Here is a 17,152-nt window from a genome sequence, read left to right as displayed (position 1 = left end):
AGTAGAACCAAAAAAAGTATGTAATAACTTTAGTACCAGATGGTTTATTCCTCTTCATTACCAAGCTTATGTTTGGATTAACATATTCAGGAACCTATTTTTGCAGGATGAGATTTCATATTCAATTATATTTTTTGGTACATATAAATTAACGTATGAGCTTTTTGGGAAAAAGAAGACCATCATTCACCACATACTGTATTACACGCTTAACTGGTCACATCATGATGTAGAGGCTGGAGGTCTGAATAAAGCATATTTTTTACTTTTTTATTTCTCATATCTGTTGCAAGGATATTAGCTTGTAAATTTTAAATACTAATTTCCACTAAAAACAAAAGGGCATTAGCAGAGATTCTTCACTGGGCTTGATAACTTTTCCCCTTCATGACATTGACCAATCAAAAGCAAGAGGCAACATGTAGGAGAAAAAATAAAATGCCCCCAGATAATGTCAGAATCTGATTTTTTTTATGTGATATGGTGAGACTGATGTGTAGGTGGCAGGTCACACAGACCTACTTGCTGGCGATTACCATGTAGAGGGATGAGAGCAGAGTAGTTTGTCATTGCAAACAAAACCGCACTATCCCAGGTATTGAGGAATAAGGCCCCTTTACCAGGAATTGATACAAAGCAGTGTATGTGACAAGCACTGAAGCAAACTATGCTTTTCCTCGCTGTGAGATAAGAGTAGTGTGTGAACTGTGCTTGCCACTTACCACTTGATCTGCATCATTTCCAGGTACTGGCGCATTATCACCAATACCTGGACTTTATGCAGCACACTGACCTGTGGTGATATAAGAGCTTAAGTGTATGATCAGTGCTGGTCATATACACCGCTCTGCATCAATTCCAGGTAAAGGGATGTTATTCAGCATACCTGGAATAGATGCAGTGTTTGTAATGACACACAGCTTTGCTCTACCCTGCAACGTATTCACTTATCTGTGTGACCTGGTTAGACATGATATGCAAAAGAAGTTGCACTCTGTAGTGCTAAAGCATGTAGACATGGAATATATAAAATATGAATAGCAATACTGCTTTGGATAATAAGAAAAAATTGAGACTCTTAGCACGTAATTTGGTTAATTCATGCCTGCCCAGCAACCAACGACAAGGTGGTCTCACACTGCTGGGACCCTGTGTGTCTAGTGTGAATGCCTCTCTTATTCTGAAGTCTGAATTCCTGGGTAAATGTGGATACCTCTCTCTAAAGCCAGTATTTATGGGTAGGTAGCATCCTGCTGTAATTAAAACCACAACATGTTGAAGGGCGGAGTGCTCGGTCAGAGAGCTAACATACCAATAACAAAAGTCTGACTGGCGCTTCCAAGCTAATGTGAACAGGTGCATACTAGGAGCAGCCACCTCCATATATAATATACAGCAAAAAAGTTGCGCTCTGTCGTGCTAAAGCATGTAGACATGGAATGTATGAAATATGAATAGCAATACTGCTCTGGATAATAAGAAAAATTGAGACAAATTATGTGCTAAGCGTCTCAATTTTTTTCATATCCAGAGCAGTATTGCTATTCATATATTCCATGTCTACATGCTTTAGCATGACAGATTGCAACTTCTTTTGCATTTTGTATATGGAGGTGGCTGCTCTTAGTATGCACCTGTTCACATTAGCTTGGAAGCGCCAGTCAGACTTTTGTTACTGGTTAAACATGAATCTTACCATATCACTCAGAAAAAGCAGGTTTTAGCCTTCCCTGGAGGTATTTTCTTTCCCCCCTACATGACACCTGCTTATGATTGGTCAACGTGATGCAGGCGGAAATATTAAATGCCCTCAGTGAAGAATTTCAGCTAATACTCCCTTGATGTTAGTGTAAATTAGCATGTAAAGTTTACAAGCTAATATCTCTACAAAGGAAATGAGGAATGAAAAAATAAAAAATATGTTTTAGGTTGGGACTACACGGCGACATGTCACACAACAGCAATTCTCTGAAAGTAGCCCCCAAAAAACATTTTTTCTAATTTGTCTGTGACTTACTGCCGAACAACTATTTTGGTACAAAACAGTCAAGTTACATATGAGCCACCCAAAAATATATAAATATATATTCCTCTCTGCAACCACTATTGCATTGTGTGTCTAAATCAACAAGTAAAACTTGGGGAAAGGTCCTCTAACTTTCATTGTAGTTTGGGGAAAGAAAAAAAAGTTCTGCCTCTTCTTTGTGTAGTAGTGTTTAAATGTTGCTTTAAAAGGGTTTTTTTCTGGGCACACAGATTATTAAAACATTGTAGATCCCATGGAAAATTGTACAATTTACTTGTTGGTAACTTTCTACTCTGTTACCGAGTTGTCAAATGTGGTCACATGTAGGGATGAGTGAGTAGTGAAATACTCGGACTCGCTGTGCTCGTTACGATTTGCTCCTAATACTCGGGTACTCGTAACGAGTAGCGAGTCCATTGTAAGTCTATGGGAAATGCGAGTAATGGGCTGTGTGTGGGGCTGTGCTGGCCTGTGCGGGTACTGTGCCGGGATGTGCGGGGACTGTGCCAGGCTGTGCAGGGACTGGCCGGGCTCTGCGGGGACTGTGCTGGGCTGTGCGGGAACTATGCCGGGCTGTGCGAGGACTGTGCGGGGACTGTGCTGGGCTGTGCTGGGCTGTGCGGGGACTGGCCGGGCTGTGCGGGGACTGGCCGGGCTGTGCAAGGACTGTGCTGGGCTCTGCGGGACCGTGCTGGGCTGTGCGGGGACTGGCCGGACTGTGCCAGGCTGTGCGGGGACTGTGCCAGGCTGTGCGGGGACTGTGCCGGGCTGTGCGGGGACTAGCCGGGCTGTGCGGGATTGTGCCAGGGTGTGCGGGACTGTGCTGGGCTGTGAGGGGGCTGTGCAGGGACTGTGCCGAATATTGCGAGGCCAGTAGTGAAATTTACTCGCCAGGATTCGAGTACCGCATTATTCGCCGAGTACCCAATCCTAACGAGTATATTCGCTCATCCCTAGTCACATGACTTCCTGCTACGGTTTGTTCAAAACACAAAGTACCGAAATGTTTGTTGTTTTGAACAAAATGTATTTTAAGATAACATTGCTGGTTAAAGTGCTGGTTAATAAACTTTTTTTTTCTTGTACGTTGTGATATATGTATATACTGTATGGTAGCGCTTGTTATTAAGGTAGGGGATACTCGCTAAGCAGCCAAATAATCAGGTCCGGCACGGGTTTCTCATATAACTCTAACAGTCCATGCGGTTTATTAAGCATCATAAACCATGAAAAGCAACAGAAAGTTCATATCAACAGCATAGCGTCCATGACAGAGCTCCGCTCTGTTAACCCTGTAGTCACACAGGTTATGCAATGTCCAATATGCAGGCTCTCTAGCCTCACAGTTATCTCACCCCATGGCCGGGTTACCTCATGGTTGGTTCACCACACTGCAGACGTCCATTCCCTCCCCTGGGAACTCTCATGCACTTGCAGCCATTAAACAGCGTCCACACGTGCTGTTAGGAAGGCAGCCACATCTCCCTGCACGAGACCTTCCATATGGACCAATTGGGTCCAAGCATTCACTCATGTGACCTACCCTGGTCACCTTATATGGTCCGTAGCCACGCCCACCGGATCACATGGCTATGACCTCATTGCAGGTCCTTCACACACATCCACTTTACTATGGCGTTCTAGACACCGCCCCTAGGTGGGTTTGTAGGTAGCTGGTTCCACCCGTCTCACCAGCTACCTTGAAAGCTCTCCCTGACAGTGTAACGAAAGCTCAGCAGTACCTCTGCTGATCAACACACATATTCAAGCTTCCATCCCAAGGCCACCTACCTTGGGATACATAATGATCATTCAGCATCCTGCCACTCATCCTCTCTCCTGGGACACCCACACAGCGCCCCCGTAGTGGACACAGTGGTCACAGCACCACAATACATATACGTTGCTGTGCAATTTTTTTCTACAACCTGCCTAATACTTTTGCAAAGTAAGAATGCTTTAAAAAATAGAAGTGTTAATAGTTTATTTTTATAAACTAATAAAATGTAACATGAATCAACAAAAGAGACATCTAAATCAAATCATTATTGGATATGACAACTCTTTACCTTTCAAACAGCATCAAAGCAGCAATTATTCTAGGTAAACTTGTACATAGTTTTTGAAAATGCTGAGCAGGGTACTTCCAAACATCTTGGTGACTTAACCACAGTTCTTCTGTGGATGTAGGTTTGCACAAATTCTTCTGTCTGTTCATTTACTTCTAGACATACTTGATGATGTTGAGATCTGGACTCTGTGGGCACTACAGTCATGGCCAAAAGTTTAGAGAATGACACAAATATTAATTTTTACAAAGTCTACTGCTTCATTTTTTCTAATGGCAATTTGCATATACTCCAGAATGTTATAAAGATCAGGTTAACAGCAATTACTTGCAAAGTCAATATTTGCCTAGAAAATTAACTTTATCCCCCAAAACACATTTCAACATCATTGCAGCCCTGCCTTAAAAGGACCAGCTAACATCGTTTCAGTGATTGCTCCATTAACACAGGTGTGGGTGTTGGTGAGGACAGGGCTGGAGATCAATCTGTCATGATTAAGTAAGAATGACACCACTGGACACTTTAAAAGGAGGCTGGTGCTTGGCATCATTGTTTCTCTTCTGTTAACCATGGTTATCTCTAAAGAAACACGTGCAGTCATCATTGCACTGCACAAAAATGGCCTAACAGGGAAGAGTATCGCAGCTAGAAAGATTGCACCTCAGTCAACAATCTATCGCATCATCAAAAACTTCAAGGAGAGAGATTCCCTTGTTGCCAAAAAGGCTCCAGGGTGCCCAAGAAAGACCAGCAAGCGCCAGGACCGTCTCTTAAAAGTGTTTCAGCTGCGGGATCGGGCTACCAGCAGTGCAGAGCTTGCTCAGGAATAGCAACAGGCAGGTGTGAGTGCATCTGCACGCACTGTGAGGCGGAGACTCTTGGAGCAAAGCCTGGTCTCAAGGAGGGCAGCAAAGAAGCCACTTCTCTCCAGAAAAAACATCATGGACAGACTGATATTCTGCAAGAGGTACAGGGAGTGGACTGCTGAGGACTGGGGTAAAGTCATTTTCTCTGATGAATCCCCTTTTCGATTGTTTGGGACATCTGGCAAACGGCTTATTTGGAGAAGACCAGGTGAGCGCTACCACCAGTCTTGTCTCATGCCAACTGTCAAGCATCCTGAAACCATTCATGTGTGGGGTGGCTTCTCAGCCAAGGGAATAGGCTCTCTCTCAGTCTTGCCTAAAACACAGCCATGAATAAAGAATGGTACCAGAATGTCCTCCAAGAGCAACTTCTCCCAACCGTCCAAGAGCAGTTTGGCAATCAACAATGCCTTTTTCAACATGATGGAGCACCTTGCCAAAAAGCAAAGGTGATAACTAAATGGCTCAGGGAACAAAACATAGAGATTTTGGGACCATGGCCTGGAAACTCCCCAGATCTTAATCCCATTGAGAACTTGTGGTCAATCATCAAGAGACGGGTGGACAAACAAAAACCTTCAAATTCAGACAAAATAAAAGCATTGATTTTGCAAGAATGGACTGCTATCAGTCAGGATTTGATCCAGAAGTTGATTGAGAGCATGCCAGGGAGAATTGCTGAGGTCCTGAAGAAGAAGGGTCAACACTGCAAATATTGACTTGCTGCATTAATTCATTCTAACTGTCAATATTACCTTTTGTTACTCATAAAATGATTGCAATTATATTTCTGTATGTGATAAAAACATCTGACAAACACACATAAAAACCAGAGGGCAGCAGATCATGTGAAAAAATATTTGTGTCATTCTCTAAACTTTTGGCCATGACTGTATATCATCAGTTCTTCGTTATGATGAGGATAGTTCTGAAAGACATTGGATGTAATGTTTGAGATCATTGCTTCCCAGCAGCATAAATTTAGAGCCAATCAGACTCTTTTCTTGATGATATTGCATGATGGATAGGTATCTACTTATATTTCTCATCATTGAAGATAACATAGACCTTGAACCAATTCCCAACTCCATTTGCTGAAAAGCAGCTCCAAACTTGCTAGAAAGCTCTAACAAGCCTCACTGCTACCTGCAGACATTTACAATTGCACCCCTCTCCAGTCCTTCAGCAAATAAACTTTCTCTGTTGCAGACAAATATTTCAAATGTTGAATAATCAGTACAGAGCACCTGCAAATCAGTTTCTATGTTACTGTGTATAGTTGAGTTGCTTTGTCTTGTTCCCACGTTTAAAGCATGGATTTTGGCAACAATTCTTCCATGAAGACCACATCTTGACGTACTTTTCCTAACTTCCAATGGATATAGCTGTGTCCCATTGGTTTTTACCAATTCTGAACTGATAGCACTGCTGTACATCTTCCAATGTTGACGGGAAATAAGCATGAAGCTTCTTTTATCTGTTGCACTAAGTTTCCTTGGTCCACAACTGTATGAACTGTAACAATGACTATATCTTGATGTCCTCAATGTCCAAAAATACTGTCAGATGCTTATCTATCATGTAATATTATCATGAAGGCATCTGTTTGGCTCCAAATTTATTCTGCAGCAGGACAATAATGTCAAAGTACAGCTAATGGCAATAAGAGCTATCCTCAAAATAAAGAAGAACAAAAAGTCATGAAAGTGAGGATAGGGCCACAAAGCCCTGATCTCAAAATCATCAAGTCTGTCTGGGATTACATGAAGAGACATATCCATCTGTGTAAGGGTACTGTCACACTTAGCGATGTACCAGCGATCCCGACCAGCGATATGACGCGGTCAGGATCGCTGGTACATCGCTAAGTGGTCGCTAGGGAGCTGCCACATAGGCAGATCTCACTAGCGACATCGCTGGGGACGGGGTCGCTACTTACCTGTCACACCAGGCGATCCTGCGTCGCTCGTCGTCACAGCAGGAAGGGCCGCAGGAAGCAGACGACGAGAAACAGTCCAGCCTGTTCTCGCGCGATCAGCGATAACCAGCGGGGGAGCAGGTTGTAGGTAAGTATCACACACAGCGATATCGCTAGCAATATCGCTATAACGTCACAAGTTATAGCGATATTGCTAGCGATATCGCTTAGTGTGACATGCCCTTAAGTCTAAACCACAGAAGATTAGAGGTTAGCTCCCCAAACTGTTTGGAACAACCCATCAGTGTTTTAAAAAAAATGTATGTAAGGACTGATGCTCTGATGCTGTTTTGAAGGCAAGGGATGGTCACAAATATTGATTTGATTTCTTTTTTGTGCACTCACTTTACATTTTGTTAATTGATAAAAAAAAATAAACTATCAGCATTTCTATTTTTTAAAGCATTCTTACCTTTCAGCATTTTTTCCCATACATAAATAATGATCATACAGTGGCACTCACTTGCATGAAAAGTACCAGCAGCACAAGTAGAAGACAATAGTCACCACAACTGTAAAGTAAAAACCTGAAAAAAAATTAACAAATGCGTTCGGTATCTTTTTTCGTATTGGGGTTTAGATGAAAAATAAAAACAGAACTTGAAAAACTGGTGTTGTCATTAAAAAGCCAATTAAAAATACTTAGGGTAATCAGAGTATAAATGGTTCATTCAAAATGATAATGTGCACAATTAGATCAGGATAAGAATGTACCTCATGTAGCTAGATGCAAATGATTCAATGATGTCCTGAAGAAATAGTCCAAGTTGCAGTCAAAGAAGCAATGACCCACGGTGAAGATAATCCGGGTGCTTGTAAAAAGGTCCCAGAAGAGTTGTTCAGTGAATTAGCTTATAACAGTGCTGCTCCGGCCGGTAGCGGACACTGTGGCAATAACCTCCGTGCTCACTGGTCACGCTTGTGCTCTTCCACACATGCCTAAAACTTTTGCACAATACTGTAAATATACAAAGGGTGATTTTCCAGATGTTGAATGCTGAATGTCCAGTTTTAATATATGACTTACTTGTTTTGCTTAAAGGGGTCATCTGGTCTCAGAAGGGAATTTAAACATTGACTATTCCCCTGAATTCCCCATATAAGAGGACAGCCCCACACTTGAAGTCGTCATGTATTGACTAGTCTCATTCAGGTTTTCTCAGGCAAATTGCATAAAGACTACCCATCCACACTGGAAATACAAGGAAATTGTGACAATAGGCGTTATCGCACATTATCACATTTCAGCAATCTGTAGTCACATACAGTGACTGCAGACTTTTCTTCTGAGAGGAGACAACCCCTTTAATAGTCAGAGCGATGTACTAACTATCAGCTATTGTAGTTTATGAAAAAATGTGTGAAAGTTAAAAAACAAACAATGGGAACATTAAGAAACCTAAAACAGTGCATAATAAGACTATGTATATCTTGGTACTTGATAAACCTCTATTACTTATCCTGGATTTTGCCTTTACAAATTCAGGGAAGAAGAATGCCTTTTCTTTTAGATATATAAAGTAATTGATCTCTGTAGAGATACTCAAATAAATGACAAAAACACATGGTGGAAAGTCAATGTCACATTTTGATCATCTCCACTGTTTTATTGCACATGTGGTTTTGGCATTAGATTACTCTACAGAGAAATATAAAACTGAAGCGAAACTTAAGATACCTGTTTCTTCACACTCATAACATTTATATAAAAAATTTCTAAACTGGATTGGTACGGCATACGTCTAAATCTCCTGATCCAATTTAATTGAATAAGCCAGTGGAAGAAATTTCGGCCCTAAATCTGCTGCTTGGGCATAAACTGTAAATGACATACTAACTGAAGATAATGGAAGATACTTTGGGGAAAACAAATGTAACTCTTTCTGGTAAATAATACTTTACAAATAGTTCACTTATATAGTCCTTCATTTTCTGTTGCAGGAATTAAAGTGGTTTATAATTTAAATAAAAAATCTGGAGAAAGAGTTGTCACATTACATGTTCTGTGCACCAAATGTCGGGTACCAACATATATTCCAGTGGAAATGGATGAAGTGTACAAAGTTGTTCTTCCGGCTTTCCTTGCTGATGGGGGAGATGGTTTTAGTATGCTGAAAAATGAGAGCTTGAAACATGATAGTGGTAAGTTGTGTACATTGCTCCATGCCTTTAAAAAGAAATTAAATAGTATTACAACTATGTCGTGAAAACATCAATACATTACATTTTTTTCCATTGCAGTCAATTTCTGCCAAATCCCTCTTTAGCCTATTAAATGTAATCTGCTTCAGGGTTGGCATCTTGAGTTTTTATTATTTCGGTACTGCTTATCAAGTAATCATGGACAGCCAACATGTTTTATTGACACACTGGAAAACCATAATAAACCATTAGGATTCTAAGTGATATATGTCTATAGCCCATGCCTCTGATATGAAGACATTATCTGCATTCACTATTAACTGTAAAATATTTCTAACTGCAGTCAAAAGGCTAAGCTTATATTAAAACCGTTATTTACGGCTCAGTGCTACATCAGAATTTCTGTCAAAATCCATCCAGAAATTCCAGGTTAGGCCTCCTTCACATGCCCGTATTTCCTGTACGTGTGGTATCCATTTTTTGCTACAGATGCCACAGGTACCTATTTTAACCTATGCTGCTGTGCACATGACCATGTTTTTACACAGACAGTGTGTCTGTGTAGACCACAAGGAGACATGTCCGTTTTTACCAGTAACACATTTGACAAGAACTAATATAAGTCTATGGATCCGTGTAAAACCTGTACAGCCCATGGATGGCCTCAGTCTATCATCCACATGCCATATGTGTGATGTACGTGTTTAGCATTGCAAAGTATAGGAGAAACATTGTAATTTATTTTGCCATACTGGAAAAACACTGATGACACACTCATGACATATTGATCCAAAACACTGATTACACTGGTACTGTGTGAAGGAGGACTTAGTCGGTAAAAGTAGGGCACTTATTTGTCCTGCTCTAAAAAAGACTTGAGGCGTATTTTTGACAGAGATTATCATTTTAATATATTCATATCAGAATCATGGGCTGCAGACATCTATCACTTCATTCAAGTAGATGGCTTAGTCGGGGGATCTATTGGCGTTCTCTTCAGCACACAGTTTTTCGAGGATTCCAACAGAAAGAGTGTTTGGTGGCGATCACTTTATTAATGTAAAGCTAGCTTGATTTGTAAAGTTTTCTTTAGCTTCCAAAAAAATGACAGAAACAGCAAAAACATTTTATAGATGAGGGAAAAACTTGCCATATTTTTACACACTGTCCAAAATTTTTTATAAAAAGTAAAAGTGAAAGTACCTCCTGTTCTATCTCCTCCTCCTCATTGTCACCCAATCCACATTGGGATGAGATGAGGCTGGGCTGTGTGTAATCACCCTGTATGCTATTATTATTATTATTATTATTATTTATTGTTATAGCGCCATTTATTCCATGGCGCTTTACAGGTAAGGAGGGGTATACATAAAAACAAGTACAATAATCTTAAACAATACAAATCATAACTGGTACAGGAGGAGAGAGGACCCTGCCCGCGAGGGCTCACAATCTACAAGGGATGGGTGATAATACAGTAGGCGAGGGTAGAGCTGGTCATGCAGCGGTTTGGTCGATCAGTGGTTACTGCAGGTTGTAGGCTTGTCGGAAGAGGTGGGTCTTCAGGCTCTTTTTGAAGGTTTCGATGGTAGGTGAGAGTCTGATATGTTGTGGTAGAGAGTTCCAGAGTAGGGGTGATGCGCGAGAGAAATCTTGTATGCGATTGTGGGAAGAGGAGATAAGAGGGGAGTAGAGAAGGAGATCTTGCGAGGATCGGAGGTTGCGTGCAGGAAAGTACCGGGAGACGAGGTCACAGATGTATGGAGGAGACAGGTTGTGGATGGCTTTGTATGTCATGGTTAGGGTTTTGTAATGGAGTCTCTGAGCAATTGGGAGCCAGTGAAGGGATTGACAGAGGGGAGATGCTGGGGAATAGCGGGGGGACAGGTGGATTAGTCGGGCAGCAGAGTTTAGAATAGATTGGAGGGGTGCGAGAGTGTTTGAGGGGAGGCCACAGAGCAGGAGGTTGCAGTAGTCAAGGCGAGAGATGATGAGGGCATGGACTAGGGTTTTTGCAGATTCTTGGGTGAGGAATGAACGGATTCGTGAAATATTTTTGAGTTGAAGTCGGCAGGAAGTGGAAAGGGCTTGGATATGTGGTTTGAAGGAGAGATTAGCATCAAGGATTACTTCGAGGCAGCGAGCTTGTGGGACTGGGGAGAGTGGGCAGTCATTTACTGTAATTGATAGGTTTGTAGGGGGGGTCACGTGAGATGGGGGAAAGATGATGAATTCTGTTTTGTCCATGTTGAGTTTCAGAAATCTAGCGGAGAAGAAGGATGAAATAGTGGACAGACATTGAGGGATTCTGGTTAGTAGGGAGGTGATATCTGGTCCAGAGATGTAGATCTGTGTGTCATCAGCGTAGAGATGATACTGAAAGCCATGAGATTCTATGAGCTGTCCCAGGCCAAAGGTGTAAATAGAGAACAGCAGGGGCCCAAGGACTGAACCTTGTGGGACTCCGACAGATAGGGGGCGAGGTGAGGAGGTGGGGTGTGAGTGGGAGACGCTGAATGTCCGGTCTGTTAGGTATGATGAGATCCAGGATAGGGCCAAGTCTGTGATGCCGAGGGATGAGAGGGTCTGTAATAATAGGGAATGGTCCACTGTGTCAAAGGCAGCCGACAGGTCCAGGAGGAGGAGGACAGAGTAGTGTCGCTTGCTCTTGGCGGTTAAGAGGTCATTGGTGACCTTAGTAAGGGCAGTTTCAGTGGAATGGTGTGACCAGAAGCCAGATTGTAAGCGGTCGACGAGGGAGCAAGAAGAGAGGTGGGAGGACAGTTCAAGGTAGACGTGTTGTTCCAGTAGCTTGGAGGCGTAGGGGAGAAGTGATATAGGGCGATAGCTAGATACAGAGGATGGGTCAAGAGAGGGCTTTTTGAGAATAGGTGTGATGGAGGCATGTTTAAAGCTTGAGGGGAAAACACCAGTTGTTAGTGATAGGTTGAAGAGATGGGTTAGGGTTGGGATGAAGACTGTGGTGAGGTTTGGTATGAAGTGGGATGGGATCGGGTCGAGTGCACAGGTGGTGAGATGTGATCTTGAGAGTAGAGTGGAGAGTCGATCTTCTGTAATGGTGGAGAAGTTGGTTTTGAAGGTGGAGGGCTGGGGAAGTCGGGAGGAAGGGTTCTGGGGGTTGTTGACCAAAACTTTCTCTGATGTTATCAATCTTCTGCTTGAAAAATGAGGCAAAGTCTTCAGCTGAGATGAGTGGGGAGGGAGGAGGTCCAGGAGGGCGGAGGAGAGAATTGAAGGTGTTGAATAACTGTTTAGGGTTGTGAGACAGGGAGGATATGAGAGATGAGAAGTAGGTTTGTTTAGCTGTGGCGAGTGTGGTCTTGAAAGTAGTGAGGGACTGTTTGAATGCGATGAAGTGCTCGTTGGAGTGGGATCTTTTCCATCTGCGCTCAGCAGCCCTGGAAGCTCGCCTCAGCTCTTTGGTCAGGCTGGTGTGCCAGGGCTGTCTGTTGATTTTGTGAGCTTTGGTATGTGTAAGTGGGGCAGCGGATTCCAAAGCTACAGCTATTGTGGTGTTATATAGAGCGGCAGCGTCATCCGCATTGTGTAAGGAACTTATATCTGTGAGAGGGAGAAGGGATTCAGAGAATGAGTGTAGGTCAAGGTGTTTAAGATTTCTGCGAGGGTGTGAGCGTTTGTGGGGTGGGGATTGTAGACATGGAGTGAAGAGGGAAGAGAATGTGAGAAGGTTGTAGTCAGAGAGAGGAAGAGGTGAGTTAGAGAGGTTAGATAGGGAGCAGAGGCGGGTGAAGATGAGGTCCAGTGTGTGGCCATCTTTGTGGGTGGCTGTAGAAGACCATTGAGTGAGGCCGAAGGAGGAAGTGAGAGATAGGAGTTTAGTGGCAGCTGAGAGGGAAGTGTCAATAGGGATGTTGAAGTCGCCCATGATGATAGTAGGGATGTCCGCGGAAAGGAAATGAAGTAACCAGGTGGTGAAGTGGTCAAAGAAGGTGGTGGCTGGCCCTGGGGGGCGGTAGATGACAGCCAGTTGGAGGTTGGAGGGGGAGTAGATGCGCACAGAGTACACCTCAAAGGAAGGGAGGGTAACAGAGGGTGGCAGTGGGATTGGGGTGAAGGAGCAGGTATCTGACAGGAGAAAACCAACTCCTCCGCCATGTTTGCTGCTGGGGCGGGGGGTGTGAGAAAGGTGGAAGCCACCATATGAAAGTGCAGCAGGAGAGGCTGTGCTTCCTTGTTCCATCTCATCGTGCTCCGCCTGCAATGCATCCTCTTTCATTGTGTTTCAGAACACAGAGAAGCGGGATGGTGATGCTAATTATGGCATCATCGCCGCTCACCATCCTGGTGGAGTCCTCAAAGTTTTGGAGGATGGTACATATGTCTGACATCCATGTCCACTCCTGAGGTCTTTGGTGTAGAGTCTGAACTGAATAATGACGGCCTTGTTGATGCTGGTACTCAACAACTGCCCTCTTCTGCTCACAAATCCTTTCCAACTTCTGCAGTGTAGAGTTTCAACGCGTGGGGACATAACATAACAGTCGGTGAGCAGGAAGCTGCAAACGCTGCTGAAGCACGGCAATTGCAGCAGAAGCTGTAGCTGACTTTCAAAAATGGGCACACAGGTGGCGTACTTTGACAAGCAGCTCTGGGTAGGTTTTGAGAAACCATTGAACATCGAGGTTAAGCACATGGGCCAGGCATGGTACGTGTGTGAGCTTGCCTCACCACAGAGCCGCCACCAGGTTCCGGCCATTGTCACACACGACCATGCCTGGCTGTAGGTTCAGCGGTGTCAGACACAGATCTGCGTGCTCTTTCGGAGCTGTCCACAACTCTTCAGCATTGTGCGGTTTGTCACCCAAGCATATTAGCTTCAGCACAGCCTGTTGCCACTTAGCTGAGGTAGTGCTGCAGTGCTTCCAGCTGGTGACTGATGTGGTCATTTTGGAGATGGAGGCTGAAGAGGAGGAGGAGGTGCATGAGCTGTAGACTGTGGGGGGCAACCCTGATTGACTAAGGGCCCGCAAGCCTCAGCGTCGGGAAGACGTGTTTCATCCCAAGGTCCGACTGGGTCCTAGCTTCCACTGTTAGCCCAGTGTGCCATCAGCAGATGTACCGTCCCTGCCCAGAAACACTTGCCCACGCGTCCTAGGTTAGGTGGACTTTCCCAGTAACTGCATTGTTGAGGGTACTGCTAATGTTGTGGGACACGTGCTTATGTAATTTGTGGACGGCACACCAGGAGAAATAGTGGTGGCTGGGGACTGAGTACTGAGGGACGGCCACTGCCATCAGGTTGCAGAAAGCTTCCGTTTGCACACTGAGACAAGGACATGCTTGCTGATAGTGCTAGTTGAGTGTGTGCAACAACAGGTGCAGGGCAGGAGGCATCTTCGCATGCACCATGGACAGGGAATTGGCTTGCACGCACAACAGCGGAAGAAGCAGTGGTGTCACCCACAGACACTGTTCACGGACCCTGGTGTTCGGCCCACAAAGTTGGGTGCTTTGCTGCCATGGGCCTGATCATGCTGATGATGGTCAGGATGGTAGTTTTGCTACCCCTACTGATGTTGGCCTGGCAGGTGGGACAAATGCCCATTTTGGGGTTATCGCCAAAGTCTTTAAAAAACAACCAGACTCGGCAAGACCTAACAGACTGGCAACTTCTGTCGTGTTGATGTTACGAGGAGCTTTTGCCCACCTTCTGTCTGCAGCCACCACACTGCTTCTTCCTGCCTGCTTGGGTGTTAAAGCTCCCTCCCCATGTGCTGCTGTCTTTGCTCTGCATGTCCTCCTGCCAGCATGGATCAGTTACTATATCATCCAACACCTCGTCCTCCACTTCTGCACCCTGGTCCTCCTCCTGACTCTCTTGCAGTTGTGTCTCATCATCGTCCACCTCTTGTGACACTTTCCCACTGTCGCATTTGTGTGACCGTGGCTTCTGAAATATTTGGGCATCGCTACATGTGATCTCCTCTTGCCCCGCTTCAAGTAGACCGGGTGAGAGGCCCGAATCTATAAATGGAAAAGTGAACAGCTCTTCGGAGTGACCAAGTTGGGATCAGTTGTCTCCAGGCACTCGGCATTGTGGGAGGAAGGAGGATCAGGGTGAGGAATATGCAGTCCAGCCTCACGGCTACTCAGACTTAACCGTGTGGAAGACAGGGTGGTAGTGGTGGGAAAGTGACTGGAAGCATCTGCTATCCAACTAACAACCTTTTGACACTGCTCTGGGTTCAATAGTGGTGTACTGCTGTGGTCCCCTAGTAATTGGGGCAGGAAGGTTGGGCGAGAAGATTTGGGTGTTTGTTGTGGCACAATTTCAGCTTGGCCTCTGTATGTACCATCACCATCACGTCCACTTCCCCATCCTTTGCCACACGCCTTGCCCATTTTAAATGGAGTACAATATTTTCTACGATCACTATAAATGGCTGAATTTGGAGTGAACTTATATGTGATCCGTGTGAGGGAAAACCCCAGTTTTAAATATCTGGCCTGTAGGTAACTTTGTTTCAGCAAACTGGTGTTAATAACTTGCCAAAGACACTGCAACAAAATAAAAATTAAGTCCTGAAATGGCACAATTTTGACCGCACTGATATGCGATCCGTGTGGCAGACAAACCCCAATTTAAAATAGCTGTTTTTTTACCAATGTAATATGGAAAGGATCAGGCTATATTCTGCAGTACCAACAAGCAAATGGAGCAGAAAAAATGGTGTTCTCTGGATTGCTTTTAAAGCAAATAATCAGGATTAAGATCCCAAAAAAAATTATTCCTGGCCTCTGATACTTGGGGCTATGTCTCTAAATAGGCAGCAGCAGACAGAACTGGAATGGACCCTATTGCTATATGCACTGCAGTCTCCACATACACTGCCACCTGCCTTGCACTGATATCTATGCAGCTATTAGTCCTCAGAAGGACTGTTAGTTGAGATGGATATGTGTATTATATGTGGTATACCCACAGTAACTACCAAGCAAACAAATCTCTCCCTAGCTCTGCAGCAACTCTCCCTACACTGCCTGATTCCGGACGTGACTGTGACGAGCAGGGCGGCGCCTGGTCTGATATAGAACTGATGACGCTGTGCGGCCAGCCAATCACTGTAATGCCAAAACCAACATGGCTGCGGCATTACAGTGCATGGCAGACAATCCCTGCATGTTAATTGGCTCTATAAAGAGCATCAAACATGCAGGGCGGGGACCCAAGCTCCCGCTAAGCAACCCCGGAAATACTCGGCGAGCATCGCGAGCACTGCGATGCTCGGGCAAGCACCCAGTAGTGACGAGCATGCTCTCTCATCACTAATAGTAACTCAATATTCAGTTTAAATTAGTAAATCATACAGTGCTCTTTAAATGTATACATTCTTGTTTGCTTTTTTTTTGTAGGTGATCTTGATGTAGCAGTCGTGGGAAATTATATTCATAGAATGTTACGAATTTACCCTGCAGTGGAAGGGAGGATTCAATTTTCAGATAAAGATTCTGCCAGTTCTTCTTCAGTCGTCATAGGAATGAACTTATCCATGGTTTCTTTGATGCCTTTAATTGTGCTGATATTTAAAATACTCTGAATAACAATCAAAGATGTGAAACAAAGATTTATTCTAAATATTAAATACAGTTTTGATCTGTCTTTTTCTAGCAGAAAGTGAATATAACGATGTAAATCATGCCATACTTTTTTTTATAACTGTATTATCTAGAAATTTCACATGTTCCTGGTTTTCTGACATGCTGGAAAATTTCACTCTCTCTCCCTCCCCGGAACGCCAAACATAGCAAAGGACTTCCACAAGAAGTCTGTGCTTGGTATTTAGCCCTGGACACTAACTGTCCGGTTCGAACCCTGAACTTTTAAGTTCAAGTTCATTCATCTCTAGAAGTCAGTATGTATACAGAGTACAGACAATAAACCACAGGTGTGAAAAAAGTAATTTACAAAACTGCCACAATATAGTGTGAAAGTGAGGTTTAAAAAGGAACCTGGGAAGTTGAGTTAAATATAAGTTTACAGTTAGGAGCCGCCATGTTTTGCCTAAAGCCCATATAGCATGATGATGTG

General features: G+C 43.9%; 1 protein-coding gene across 1 annotated transcript in view; it reads left to right on the top strand.

Annotated features, from left to right (window-relative positions):
* NT5E (5'-nucleotidase ecto) overlaps nucleotides 1-16,723 on the top strand; it is a 124,504-nt gene extending 107,781 nt beyond the window's left edge. The window contains exons 8-9 of the mRNA XM_073589640.1: nucleotides 8,881-9,081; nucleotides 16,477-16,723. Of these exons, the coding sequence (XP_073445741.1) occupies nucleotides 8,881-9,081; nucleotides 16,477-16,661 (386 nt within the window). The 3' untranslated portion in view covers nucleotides 16,662-16,723. The remainder of the gene's footprint in view (nucleotides 1-8,880; nucleotides 9,082-16,476) is intronic.
* The last annotated feature ends 429 nt before the right edge of the window (nucleotides 16,724-17,152 follow it).

Source organism: Dendrobates tinctorius, unplaced genomic scaffold (assembly GCF_039654945.1).
Source record: "Dendrobates tinctorius isolate UK_male_01 unplaced genomic scaffold, ASM3965494v1 ptg000111l, whole genome shotgun sequence".
NCBI classification, from domain to species: domain Eukaryota; kingdom Metazoa; phylum Chordata; class Amphibia; order Anura; family Dendrobatidae; genus Dendrobates; species Dendrobates tinctorius.
The sequence above is the reverse complement of the archived record's forward strand: the minus strand, read 5'-3'. Positions and strand labels throughout refer to the sequence as shown.